This window comes from Neophocaena asiaeorientalis, unplaced genomic scaffold (genome assembly GCF_003031525.2).
Source record: "Neophocaena asiaeorientalis asiaeorientalis breed wild unplaced genomic scaffold, Neophocaena_asiaeorientalis_V1.1 scaffold167, whole genome shotgun sequence".
Taxonomy (NCBI): Eukaryota; Metazoa; Chordata; class Mammalia; order Artiodactyla; family Phocoenidae; genus Neophocaena; species Neophocaena asiaeorientalis.
This window is the reverse complement of record NW_020175022.1, coordinates 1,277,284-1,291,187: the sequence shown is the minus strand read 5'-3', so window position 1 is coordinate 1,291,187 and position 13,904 is coordinate 1,277,284. Positions and strand designations below refer to the sequence as shown.

The window sequence follows — 13,904 nt, the reverse complement described above, 5'->3', positions numbered from 1 at the left end:
TTTTTTTTTTTTTTTTTTTTTTTTTTTTTTTGCTTCCCCTTCCCTCCCTCACGCTTCTTCCCCTCCCCTTGCTCCCTTTTCCCTTTGGTTTCGTTCTTTCCTACAGAGGCCGACCCCTGAGTCGTGAGTCTGGTTGGTGAGAAAGAGCCTTCATAGCTGGAAGCTGGGAGGTGTGGGAAATACTGTTAATTGAGGTATTTGGAGACCAAGGGCTTGTATGGAATGTTTTGTTTGTGGTAGGAGGTCGGGCGAGGGTGGGAAGGAGGTTTTCCCCGGGAGACTAGCGGGGGCGGGGTTGAGCTGGGTTTGCGGGTGGGTGGGACGCACCCCTAAAATGGATAGCGCGGGGGTGGGGCGGTGTGTGGGCCAAAGAAAAATGGAGGCAGTGAGAACTGGCGCTGGGGTCGCACGGCATTATGGCATCAGTTTTGCTTTAACCGTTTGATAAAAAAAAGCAGTTAACACCAATGTGAGTTGTATGTGGGAGTATTTGAATTGTCGATTTTAGGTAGCCACGGTTTATTCCCAAATTGCTTTATTTCCTTTTACTTTGGGGAAACCTCTTTGCTGCAAGCTTTTCTGTCCTTAAGTATTATACTTTTCAAACAGAAAATTTCCACACAAAAGCGAAGTAATGTAAAGGGAAAAGTAATTAAAGAGAAAACAACGAATTAGGGAGTTGTAGACCAAACCCTCCCCTCCAGGTGGGGAGTATTTGTTCAAATTAGGCAGAGCGTGCACACAAAGATTTATCTCATTAGTCAGTTTTATCTCATTAAAGAACACAGGCCACAGAAATATCTTCCTCAATAAACTGGTTCTCTTCAGTTTCCTAAAACATTGTTTTCAGTAGCTCCCTGTTGCATAATATATGTCTTCCGTGCCCTCTCAAACTTTTGCATTTTATTCAGGCCTATAGTCTATAGCCTACAGGAGATGAGAACTCTACAAAATCTCAGCTTCAGATACTGGAGAATGGGGAAAGAGAACTAACTACATATATTTGAGTAACAAGTAGCAGAGTAGGAATGAGTTTTATTAGGGGACTGAAATTCTCTATTGCAGTCATAATAACTCCAAAAGTAATTCTAGTTTCCTGCTCCATGTAGAGGACAACAGTATGTCCTCCCTCCCTGGGTGCATTGGTTTGGATGCAGCAACAGCTGCAGTGGAGTCTGAAGAGATTGCAGAGCTGCAGCAAGCAGTGGTTGAGGAGCTGGGTATCTCTATGGAGGAACTTCGGCAGTTCATTGATGAAGAACTGGAAAAGATGGACTGTATACAGCAGCGCAAGAAGCAACTAGCAGAGTTGGAGACATGGGTAATACAGAAGGAATCTGAGGTGGCCCATGTTGACCAGCTGTTTGATGATGCATCCAGGTAAGAACCACATAGGAAATAGGAGGAAATCTACCTATTGGCAGACATTTTTAAAGTAGTATAATTGTTCATGACATTGTACACTTTGTACTTTAGAAGGTACAGATATGTAGAATCTTACTCTTCCTCAAGGGTGAAGGGCCATAATCTGACCTCACAACCACCCATGTAATATAATATTCATCTATCAGAGGCTAATATGCTCAACAGTAGGGGAGTCCAAGTCTTGACTCCCTTCCCCTTCTTTATACTTCACTCTACTTCAGAGCAATTGTTTTGTTTTCTTAGTAGAATCATCTAGGGAGTGCATATTATAAAAACTTGCTGTTTTATGTAACTGCGAAGCTTTAATAAGTTCCTAGAGCCCTGTTTCTACTCCTAAACGCCCAGAAGATTTGTTTCTCCTGCCCTAGTTGTCACTTAGAACATATTTTCAAATAACAACAAGGTAAGTAATGAGGTAAGGTTGAAAGGACCGTGCTTTGGGCTTATTTTGGATTTTTGAAGGACTAGTCTGGAAACCACTATTTAAACATTTTTCTATGGGATAAGCATTTAAAATTCAAAACAGAGACACTTTGGAATATGGCCTGTTTAAATAGAGGTCAGTGTATACTGAAATATATATAAATTCTAATAGCTTTTACACCTGCTTCTGCTGGCTTTGACCTTTTCTACGTATGTTCCAATATTAGGGCAGTGACTAATTGTGAGTCTTTGGTGAAGGACTTTTACTCCAAACTGGGACTACAGTACCGGGACAGTAGTTCTGAAGATGAAGCTTCCCGGCCTACAGAAATAATTGAGATTCCTGATGAAGACGATGATGTCCTCAGTATTGATTCAGGTAAGAGATGAGGCTATGGACAGGAAAATCTCAGGACTAAAATTGAAATCTGGGAAGATGAGCAAATAGAAGATAAAAGAGAGGAGAAACCATTCTTACTAACTTCATATTCCTAACTGTTGGACTTATCTGTTACAGGAAAAAAATAGAAGATTGTTAGTATTGATATCATAGATTTTCACTTCTTGCTACTTCCTGATTGAATTATTCTCCTTTCCCCATTCTATGTAACCTGTATTCTGAACGCCCTTGTTTTTCTTTATAGGTGGCATTAGCACCTATGTATATATCTCAAAACAGATTATTTGGTTTTGTCTATTCTTTAACAGTTTTTTGTTTGTTTTTAGTTTATTGATTTATTTTTGGCTTGTTGGGTCTTCGTTGCTGTGCACAGGCTTTCTCTAGTTGTGGCGAGTGGGAGCTCCTCTTTGTTGCGGTGTGCGGGCTTCTCATTGTGGTGGCTTTTCTGTGTTGCGGAGCACAGCTCTAGGCACATGGGCTCAGTCGTTGTGTCTCGCAGGCTGTAGAGCGCAGGCTCAGTAGTTGTGGCGCACGGGCTTGGTTGCCCCGTGGCACTTGGGATCTTCCCAGACCAGGGATCAAACCCGTGTCTCCTGCATTGGCAGGTGGATTCTTAACCACTGTGCCACCAGGGAAGTCCCTGGTGTGTAAGTCTTAATGTCCACATTATGTTTCATGTCTGTTGGATACTCCACCTAGGCGTGGAATTGGTAAGTCTTAGGTAAGTGTATGTTTGAGTTTTTAAGAAATCACTATTGTGTTTTCCAAAGTGGCCATATTATTTTACATTTCCACTAGCAAAGTGGGATTGTAGCTTTTTTTTTTTTTTTTTTGGCCACGCTCCGTGGCTTGTGGGATCTCTGTTCTCCAACCAGGGACTGAACCCAGGCCACAGCAGTGAAAGCCGGAATCCTAACTGTTAGGCCACTAGGGGACTCCCTCACATTGTGATTGTAGTTTGCATGTTCTTGAAGACATTGAGCATCTTTTCACATACTTATTTGCCATTTATGTATGTTCTTTGAGGAAATAGCTATTCAAATAGTTTTGCCTTTTTTAAAAAATTGGATTGTCTTTTTATTATTGACTTTTCTAAGTCAACATATATAAGTCTTCTGACTTATTATACTTTAGGTACAATTCATTTATCAGACCTATTTTACAAACATTTTCCCAGATGTGGTCTTTTCATTTTCTTAATGGTGTCTTTTGAAGAATAAAAATTCTTAAGAGCTGAGGGTAGTTGGTTGGTTTGTTTTGCTTATGGCTATCCAGTTGTTCCACCACCATTGGTTGAAAAGACTATTCTTTTGGTATCCTTGTCAAAAATCAGCTGGCTATATGTTGTAGTTGAGGGTCACATTGAACTAAATGTTTATTTTTATACCAGCACCACACTGTCTTAATTACTGTAGCTTTACAGTAAGTATTAAAATCACTTAGTGAAAGTCCTCCAAATTCATTTGTATTTCATATATAATCCAAATAAATTTTAGCATCAGCTTATCAGTTTCCTAGAAGTTTTTTGTGGCTCCCTTAGGATTTTCTATACATTAGACCATGTTGTCTACAAATAGTCATTTTACTTCTTCCTTTCTAATCTAGATGTCTTGTGTTTTTCCCATGCCTTATTATGCTTGCTAGAACCTCCAGTATGATGTTAAAAAAAAGAGCAGACATCCTTTCCTTGTTCCTGATTTTATCAGGGAAGCATTTTATGTTTAGTCATTAATTATGATGTGAGCTGTAGGTATCCTTTACCAGGTTCAGAGAAGTTGCTTTTATTCCTAGTTTGCTGAGAGTTTTTATAATAGCTGGATTCGATTTCAGATTTTGTCAGCTACTTTTTCTCTGTTGTCCTCAGGTGATCATATGGCTTTTGTCCTTTATCCTATTAATAGGATGTATTACAATAATTATTTTTTATATGTTAAACCAATCTTTTGTTCCTGGAATAACTCTCCCATCCCCACCCGCCACTTTGTCTTAGTGTATAATCCTTTTTATATGTTGCTATATTGGATTTGCAAATGTTTTAACAATTTTTGCACATATGTTTGAGGGCTATTGGTTTGTAGTTTTATTGTGATGTCTTTGGCTTTGGTAGCAGGGTAATATGGGCCTTATAAGATGAGTTGGGAGGTGTTCCTTCCTCTGAGTTGTGTGGAATGGTATTATTTCTTCCTTAAATGTTTGATAAATTAAGCAATGAGACCATCTTGGCCTGGACTTTACTTCGTGGAAAGATATTTTTTAAGTAAGCTTTTTAGTTTGGAATCATTTTAGATTTATGGAAAAATTGCAAAGGTAATAGAGAGTTCCTGCATACCTTTCACCAGTTTCTTCTAATGTTAATGTTACCATGGTATATATTGGTCAAAACTAAGAAACAAACATTGGTACATTACTTTTATCTAAACTCCAGACTTTATTCAATTTCTGGACTTTTTCTGTTCCAGGATCCAATCCAGGATATCACATTGAATTTATCGTGGGAAGATAAATCACTAATCCATTTTCTTTACCTGATATATCTATTTTAATATAATCACTAATCCATTTTCTTTACCTGAAATATCTATTTAGATTTTCTGTTTCATCTCAAGTTGATTTTGTTCATTGTGGACAATTTCTTTCTAGGAATTGGTTCACTTTATCAAAGTTGTCTAAATTATTGCCATAAAGTTGTTCATAGTATTCCCTTATGATCCTTTTTAATTTCTGTAGGTTCTGTAGTGATGTCCCTTTCATTCCTGATATTGGTTATTTAGATCTCCTCTTTTTTTTCTTGATTAGATTAGATACAGGTTTATCAATTTTTGTTCTTTTACAAGGAACCAGTATTGGGGATTCATTGATTTATTTTTGCTACTGTTGCTCTGTTTTCTATTTCATCGATTTCTACTCTGATCTCTATTTTCTTCCTTCCACTTTTTTTGGGTTTGATTTGCTCTTCTTTTTCTAGTTTCTTAAAGTCAAAGCTGAGACTATTGACTTTAGACCTTTCTTTCTTTCTAATATAAACATTTAAAGCTATAAATTTCCCTCTGAGCATGCTTTGCTGCATCTCATAAATTTTTATGTTGAATTTTCATTTTCATGTAACTCATAAATTTTAATTTCCTTTGTGATTTTTTTCTTTGACCTTGGGTTTCCTTTTTAACCAGGCACTCTTGGGTCCTCTTTGCATATGCATATTTTAGCAGTCACCCAAAAATGTATAGAGAATTTATCTAAGCCTGTCTGTGACTCTCTCATTTTCAGAATCTCCTGGTTAAATTTACTGGTTTGCCGCTTACCCTAAACAAGAGCTACAACCTCAAATTAGCAAATCTGCTTGTTATGGCTAGCACCTCAGTGATAAAGCTACAGTTTTTGCCCACCAAGCTAGAGGTGGAGCAGGGATGGGAGCTGCCCCAGGCAAGAGATCCATAGACTCCCACCTTTGTTACCAGAAGCTTTAGCAGTTTTTCAGGGATACTTATCAATCTATTGTTTGCCTTTGGTCAAATTTCCAGTGTCCTAAAATGATTTTTTTTTAATTTTTTGGCTGCATTGGGTCTTCGTTGCTGCACAGGCTTTCTCTAGTTGCAGTGAGCTGGGCCTCCTCTTCATTGCAGTGCGTGGGCTTCTCACTGTGGTGGCTTCTCTTGTTGCAGAGCACGGGCGCTAGGTGCACAGGCTTCAGTAGTTGCGGTGCATGGGCTCAGTAGTTGTGGCTCGCGGGCTCTAGAGCTCAGGCTCAGTAGTTGTGGTGCACGGGCTTAGTTGCTCTGCGACATGTGGGATCTTCCCGGACCAGGGATCAGTCCCATGCATTGGGAAGGGGATTCTTAACCACTGCACCACCAGGGAAGTCCTGAAATGATTGCTTTTGACAATTTTGTCCAGTTTTATACTTGTTTTCTGCATAGGGGGATTGTCCAATCTTGTCACATCACTTTTACCAGAAGTGCTGTAGTTTTGCCTGTTTTTGAACTGTATAAATGGAATCTTAGACACTGTATGCATTCTTCCATGACTTCTTCAACATCATGCTGATGTGTGATGCTTGGTTCAGTTGCTACTGCAGTATGATGTTTCATTATGTGAATATGCCACAGTTTTATCTAGTCTCCGAACAGTTGACATTTCATTTGTTTTCAGTTTTTTTGCAATTGTAAATAATGCCCTAAATATCCTTGTAAATGATTCTTGATGCACATGTGCAAGAATCTTTTTAGGATATCCTAGGGTACTGTAAGAGTGGAGTTGCTAGTTCTTAGGATATAGAATTTTCAACCTTGCTGGATAATTAGTGACCAAACAGCTTTCCAAAGTGGTTGTGCCAATTTATATTTGTACCACCAGTGGCTGAGAGTGGCCTGTGTTCCACATCCTTGACAACACTTAGCACTCTCATTTTAAAATTTGATTTCCCTGTCTACAGATGAACTTGGGAATCTTTTCATGTGTTTGTGAGTCATCTGTAGGTTTTCTTTGTTACGTCTGTTCATGTATCTTGCTCATTTGCTCAACTGTTTTTTTTAATTCATAGGAAGTCTACCTATTATTCCTATAATTAAAATTACTAATCCTTTGCAGTTATAAAATGCACATATCACTCCAACCTTATGTTTTGTCTTTACTTTTTATGTTGTTTGTTAATAAACAGAAGTTCTAATGTTAACATTTTCTTTTATGGTCATTGCTTTTTATATCCTTACTGCCCTGAGTCTATAAAGATCTTCTTTTACATTGCCTTTGAAAGTTTCATAGTTTTGTCTTTCACATTTAAGTCTTAATTCCAAATGGAATTTATTTTTTTCTTTTTTTCATATTGTTCTTAAACAATTTTTCAGCACCATTATTGAAATGCGTCCCCTCCTATTGATTTACATTGCCTATTCTATCATAAATTATTTCCATATATTTGTGTGGGTTTGTTTCTGGACTTTCTGTTCTGTTTCACTGGTCTGTCATTTCCTCCTGTTTCAACTCTATAGAGCCTATCACTGTGGCTTTATAATATCTTTTAACTCTAGTAACCTCAGTTTCTTGTTCTTCTTCACAGATGTCTTGGTTCTGTTTCACCTGTTGTGCTTATATTTATATTTGAGAGTTAGCTTGTCATGTTTCCCACTTCCCCCCCCACCAGTAAAAACCCCCAAACCATTGACGTTATCACAAGATTAATTTAGGAATAGTTGATAATTTCATAGTATTTGACTCTCCTATACAAAGATCATTTATGTAGTCTTTAACATTTTTCAGGAGGGTTGATTAATTTTCTCCACTGAAAGCTTGCACGTCTTTTGTCAGATTTATTCCCAACTCCCATTTTCAGTAGCCACAAAAAATATCCTTTTTAAGAAAATACATTTCCAGGGGCTTCCCTGGTGGTGCAGTGGTTGAGAGTCTGCCTGCTAATGCAGGGAACACGGGTTCGAGCCCTGGTCTGGGAGGATCCCACATGCTGCGGAGCGACTAGGCCCATGAGCCACAACTACTGAGCCTGTGCGTCTGGAGCCTGTGCTCCACAACAAGAGAGGCCGCGATAGTGGGAGGCCCGCGCACCGCAACGAAGAGTGGCTCCCGCTTGCCACAACTAGAGAAAGCCCTCGCACAGAAACGAAGACCTAACACAGCAAAAATAAATAAATTAATATCCTTCTTTTAAAAAAAAAAGAAAATACATTTCCAACTAGTTGCTGCTGGTATATAGACATGCAGTTGACTTTTACATATAGATTTTTGTATCTGACAATCTTACTAAATTTTTATTTCTATGATTTCATTTAAGTTTTCTATGTAGACTGTCATCTGAAGATAATTGCAGTTTTTCCTCCTTTCCTATACTTATGGCAGATAAGTCTTGTTTTTCTTGTCATATTTCACCAGCTAAGACCTTAATTATAATGTTAAATGGGAGTGATGATGATGACAAGGACTTCTTTGTCTTGTGGCTTGTTTGGTGGTTATTTTTGGTTGTTTTGTTTTTGATAGGTAAGAAGTGGATTTATTTAGAGAGAAACACACTCCACAGACAGAGTGTGGGCCATCTCAGAAGGCGAGAGCGGCCCTTGTGGCTTGTTTTAAAGGGCATGTTTTCATCTTATACTATTAAGGCTGATTACAGGTTTTCGAAGATGTCATTTGTCAGGTAATAGAACTTGTCCCATATTTTTAGTTTGCTGGGAGTTTTTATCATGAGTAGATGTTGATTTTATTGGACATACCTTATATATCTAGTAAAATTATTATGTGAATATTTTTCTTTAAATCACTAAGTTTTCCAACCTTATAGTCCTTGGATGATTCCAACTAAATATATCGTTTTTAAACATTTCTGGATTTGTTGTGCTGATATTTAGGATTTTTGCATCTTCACTTTTATAACAGAGATAGGCCTATAATTTTTTTTTTTTGGTACTACCCTTCTGTGATTTTAATATTGAGATTTTGATGGCCTTGTAGAATGGAATAGGCAGTATTTCTTCTTTTAATTCTTGGGAAGTGTTTGCAAAATTGGAATTATGTATCCCTTGAGTGTTTGATAGAATTTGCCTGTGAAGCCATCTAGGTATCTATTTACTTTGTGCAAAGCTTTTCTATTTCTTTGAGTCAGATTTGGTAACTTGTAATTTTCTGGTAATTTATATTTTTTCTTAAGTATTCAATTTATTGGTGTAAAGTTTCTGCTTATATTTTTAGCAAAGCTGGACATTTAATTCAGACCTTTCGTACAGATGACTATACTCCCTCATGCTCCCTCTGTCCTGTTCCTCATGTCTTAACTTGGTGACTTAGAGTTCTGGAGATGACTGATGGTAATGGTTGCACAGTGACATGAATGTACTTAATACCACTGAACTGTGCACTTAAAAATGGTTAAGATGGTAAATTCTGTGTTACGTATATTTTGCCACAATAAAAAAAATTGGGGGAAAAAAGAATCAGATTTGTAGGTCCTGATAGGGAATACTTTCCTAGTAATTTTAAGTGTGGAGATAAAAAGCAACATAAAAACTGCATGATGGGGACTTCCCTGGTGGTCCAGTGGTTAAGAATACGCCTTCCAATGCAGGGGATGCAGGTTCAAGCCCTGGTTGGGGAACTAAGATCCCACATGCCATGGGGCACCTAAGCCTGTGCGCCTCAACCAGAGAGCCCGCGTGCCGCAAACTACAGAGCCCACGAGCTCTAGAGCATGCACACTCTGGAGCCTGTGCACCACAACTAGAGAATCCCGTGTGCCGCAACGAAGAGCCCACGCACCATAACGAAAGATCCTGCATGCCACAACAAAGATCCCGCGTGCTGCAACTAAGACCCGATGCAGCCAAAAATAAAAACAAAAAAACTGCATGTTGGGACTTCCCTGGTGGCACAGTGGTTAAGAATCTGCCTGCCAATGCAGAGGACACGGGTTCGAGCCCTGGTCCAGGAAGATCCCACATGCCATGGAGCAACTAAGCGCATGTGCCACAACTCCTGAGCCTGTGCTCTAGAGCCCGCGAGCCACAACTACTGAACCTGTGTGCCACAACTACTGAAGCCCGCACACCTAGAGCCCATGCTCCACAACAAGAGAAGTCATTGCAATGAGAAACCCGTGCACTGCAACAAAGAGTAGCCCCCGCTTGCCACAAATAGAGAAAGCCTGTGCACAGCAACAAAGACCCAGTGCGGGCAGACATACATACATAAATTTATTTTTAAAAAAACCTGCGGGCTTCCCTGGTGGTGCAGTGGTTGAGAGTCCACCTGCCAATGCAGGGGACACGGGTTCGTGCCCCGGTCTGGGAAGATCCCACATGCCGCGGAGCGGCTGGGTCCATGAGCCATGGCCGCTGAGCCTGTGAGTCCGGAGCCTGTGCTCCGCAACGGGAGAGGCCACAACAGTGAGAGGCCCACGTACCGCAAAAAAAAAAAACCTGCATGTTGAGTGTGAGTAAAAGGATGAAGGCAGGATAGAATACATATGTAACTTTGCAGGATAGAATACATATGTAACTTTGCAGAATATCTTTGGCTGCAAAAGATACTGTTAATATTGGTTATTTCTGAGGCAAGTAACGAGAAGCAGGGGCAGGAGGGAGACTTATTTTTGATTGTGTGTCCTTTTATAATGTTTCAATTTTTTACCACATGAATATATCTAAATATATTTTAAAGGTAAAAATCCCTGCAAGATTAATAACCGTCCATCCTTAATTTGTCCTCAAATATAGAACATGTGTTTTGAAGCCTTTTACAGTTGTGGAGTTCTAAGATAACAGATATTAATCATATGCCATAGTCACAGTTCTTTGAGGAATGTGTGCATATGCACAGGTGTGTCTGTGTATTCTCTCCAAGGTTGAGTTCATATCAAATAAATAATTTTGTATCCTAACTTTTAAAACTTAATATATATCATTAGCATTGCCTCGTGTTATTGAAGATTCTTTATGAACCTCATTTAGATATGTTGTAGTTTATTTAACTATTTTTGTTATTTTCAGAAATGTACATTGCTTTCCATTTTTGTTTTTATTTATTTATTTTTGCTACTTTTTCCCCCCAGTTTTATTGGATATAATGGACAAATAATATAGTATTAGTTTAAGGTATAAGACATAATGATTTGATATGTATGTTTATTGCAAAATGATTACCACCATTGCCTTCCTTTTTAAATTTTAATTTATTATTTGGCTGCGTCAGGTCTTAGTTGTGGCTTGTGGGATCTTCATTGCAGCATGCGGGATCTTTCAGCGCAGCATGCAGGCTTCTCTCTAGTTGTGGTGCGCGGGCTACAGAGCGCACGGGCTCAGTAGTTGCAGTGTGCAGGTTTAGTTGCTCCACAGCATGTGGGATCTTAGTTCCCCGACCAGGATCAAACCAGCGTCCCCTGCATTGGAAGGTGGATTCTTAACCATTGGACCACCAAGGAAGTCCCCCCATTTTTAAATATATGTTACAAATATCTAAAATTTCACTGTACGATACAGTAGCCACTATCCACACGTGGCTATTTAAATTATGTGAAATGTGGGAATTCCCTAGCAGTCCAGTGGTTAGAACTCCGCACTTTCACTGCCAAGGGCCCAGGTTCAATCCCTGGTCAGGGAACTAAGATCCCTCAAGCCACGTGGTGTGACCAAAAATAAAAAAATATATTATGTGAAATGTGAAGCCTAATATTTTCCAGAATGTATAAAGAACTCTTAACAACTCAAGAATAAAAAGACAAGTGACCCAATTAAAAATGGGCAAAAGATTTGAATAGATATTTCTTCAAAGAAGATGTGAAAATGACCAATAAGTATATGAAAAGATGTTCAACATCATTAGTTGTTAAGGAAATGCAAGTCAGAACTACTTTATACTTATTAGGATAGCTGTAGTTGAAAAGATAGACAGTAATAAGTGTTGACAAGGATGTGGAGAAATTGGAATCCTCTAAATTGCTGGTGGGAATGTAAAATGGTACAGCCAGTTTGGACAAATCTTTCAGTTCCTCAAAAGGTTAAACCTTATGGCCTAACAATTCCACTCCTAGCCATATACCCAAGAGAAATGAGAACATATGCCCACATAAAAACTGATATTCAAATGTGCCTATCAACATTATTCATAACAGCCAAAAAGCGGAAACAACCCAAATGTCCATCAACTGATGAATGGATAAATAAAATATGGCATAGCCATACAATGGAATATTATTCAATCATATAAAGGAATGAAGTGCTGATAAATGTTGCAACATAGATGAATCTGATATGATGCACCATATATAATATGACTCCGTTTATATGAAATATCCAGAATAGGCAAATCCATAGAGACACAAAGTAGATTAATGTTTGCTGGGGGTTGTGGGAAGGGTGGAATGGGGAGTGAGTGCTAATGGGTATTTTCATCACTCCGAAAAGAAACCCCATACTCATTAGTGGGGTTTCTTTTCAGTGTGATGAAAATGTTCTAGAATTAGATAGTGGTGGTGGTTGTACAACCTTGTGAATACACTGAAAACCACTGAATTAAACATTTTAAATGGGTAAATTTCTTGGTATGTGAATTATACCTGATTTAAAAAAAATTTTTAGTGAAAAAGTTCATTTCAGGTGCTTAGTAGCCAAATTTTAACATATTAGACAGTGTAGATACAGAACATGTTTATCATAGCAGGAAGTTCTGTTGGACAGCACTACTCAAGAAGAAACATTTTTGCTTAATTCACTGACTATATTTCACTTTTCAAATCATTCAAATAACCCATAAATTATTGTTATAAGAATTCAAATATTTGGGCTTCCCTGGTGGTGCCGTGGTTAAGAATCCGCCTGCCAGTGCAGGGGACACGGGTTCGAGCCCTGGTCTGGGAAGATCCCACATGCCGTGGAGCAACTAAGCCCATGTGCCACAACTGCCGAGCCTGTGCTCTAGAGCCCGTGAGCCACAACTGCTGAGCCCGTGTGCCACAACTACTGAAGCCCAAGCGCCTAGAGCCTGTGCTCCTCAACAAGAGAAGCCACCACAATGAGAAGCCCATGCACCGCAACGAAGAGTAGCCCCCACTCACCGCAACTAGAGAAAGGCCACGCACAGCAGCGAAGACCCAATGCAGCCAAAAAATAAAAATAAATAAATTTAAAAAGAGAGAATTCAAATATTTGAAAATCCCACAGAATATCACCTGTCCCAGTACTTTATCCCCAGGTAAGCACTGTTACCTATTTGCTGTGTATCTTTCTAAATGCTTTTGGTACTTTCACATAGATATGTATATCTATATCTAGTTTTCAGTTGTTATCAATAATGTTTCCATGATAATCCTGTTAAGTAGCTTAGTTCTTGATTTCTTGGAGATTCTTATGTGTAAGTCCCTTACACTCAGAGTTTTTCTCATCTGTAGGTGATGCTGGGAGCAGAACTCCAAAAGACCAGAAGGTAAGTTGGGATGGGTAAGAGAAGGGTGAGAGATAAGAATATGAAAATGGGAGAAACTTTTGGCCTGACCATTCGGTCAGTTCAGCTATCAGCATATAATCATTCACCCTGCATAATCAGCCCTACAGGTTGCATTTCTCTAATAGGTGTTAAAAGAATGCAAAAGTTTCTTATAGATGCATGCACTGAGTGCTGTATGAATGTCGAATTTGGCAGTTAAATTAGTCAAGGATAGCTTCCTAAAGCTGATTTCTGAACCAGATTTGTAAGAAAGGGCAGGTTTTGCCTGATAAAGTAACTATAAGCTTCTAAACATAACTCATTCTATTTTGCTTTTTAAAAGACAAGTTCTTATTGTCGAGAACTGGTGCTACATATATACAATGAAATATTAATCAGCCATAAAAAGAAATGAAATTGAGTTATTTGTAGTGAGGTGGGTGGACCTAGAGTCTGTCATACAGAGTGAAATAAGTGAGAAAGAGAAAAACAAATACTGTACGCTAACACATATATATGGAATCTAAAAAAAAAAAGGTTATGAAGAATCTAGGGGCAGGATGGAAATAAAGACGCAGACCTACTAGAGAATGGACTTGAGGACACGGTGAGGGGGAAGGGTAAGCTGGGACAAAGTAAGAGAGTGGCATGGACATACATACACTACCAAATGTAAAATAGATGGCTAGTGGGAAGCAGCTGCATCGCACAGGGAGATCAGCTTGGTGCTTTGTGACCA

At 38.8% G+C, this 13,904-nt stretch overlaps 1 protein-coding gene across 2 annotated transcripts in view; it reads left to right on the top strand.

Annotated features, from left to right (window-relative positions):
• The window catches only part of SETDB1 (SET domain bifurcated histone lysine methyltransferase 1), a 30,636-nt gene that overhangs the window by 54 nt on the left and 16,678 nt on the right, over positions 1 to 13,904 (top strand). The window contains exons 2-5 of one of the 2 annotated variants that reach the window (XM_024762848.1): positions 107 to 194; positions 1,110 to 1,380; positions 2,076 to 2,227; positions 13,131 to 13,165. In XM_024762848.1, coding sequence (XP_024618616.1) covers positions 1,121 to 1,380; positions 2,076 to 2,227; positions 13,131 to 13,165 — 447 coding nt within the window. In that variant the 5' untranslated portion in view covers positions 107 to 194; positions 1,110 to 1,120. Of the gene's footprint in view, positions 1 to 106; positions 195 to 1,109; positions 1,381 to 2,075; positions 2,228 to 13,130; positions 13,166 to 13,904 lie in introns of those variants that run through there. The other variant, XM_024762849.1, reaches the window with a different exon arrangement.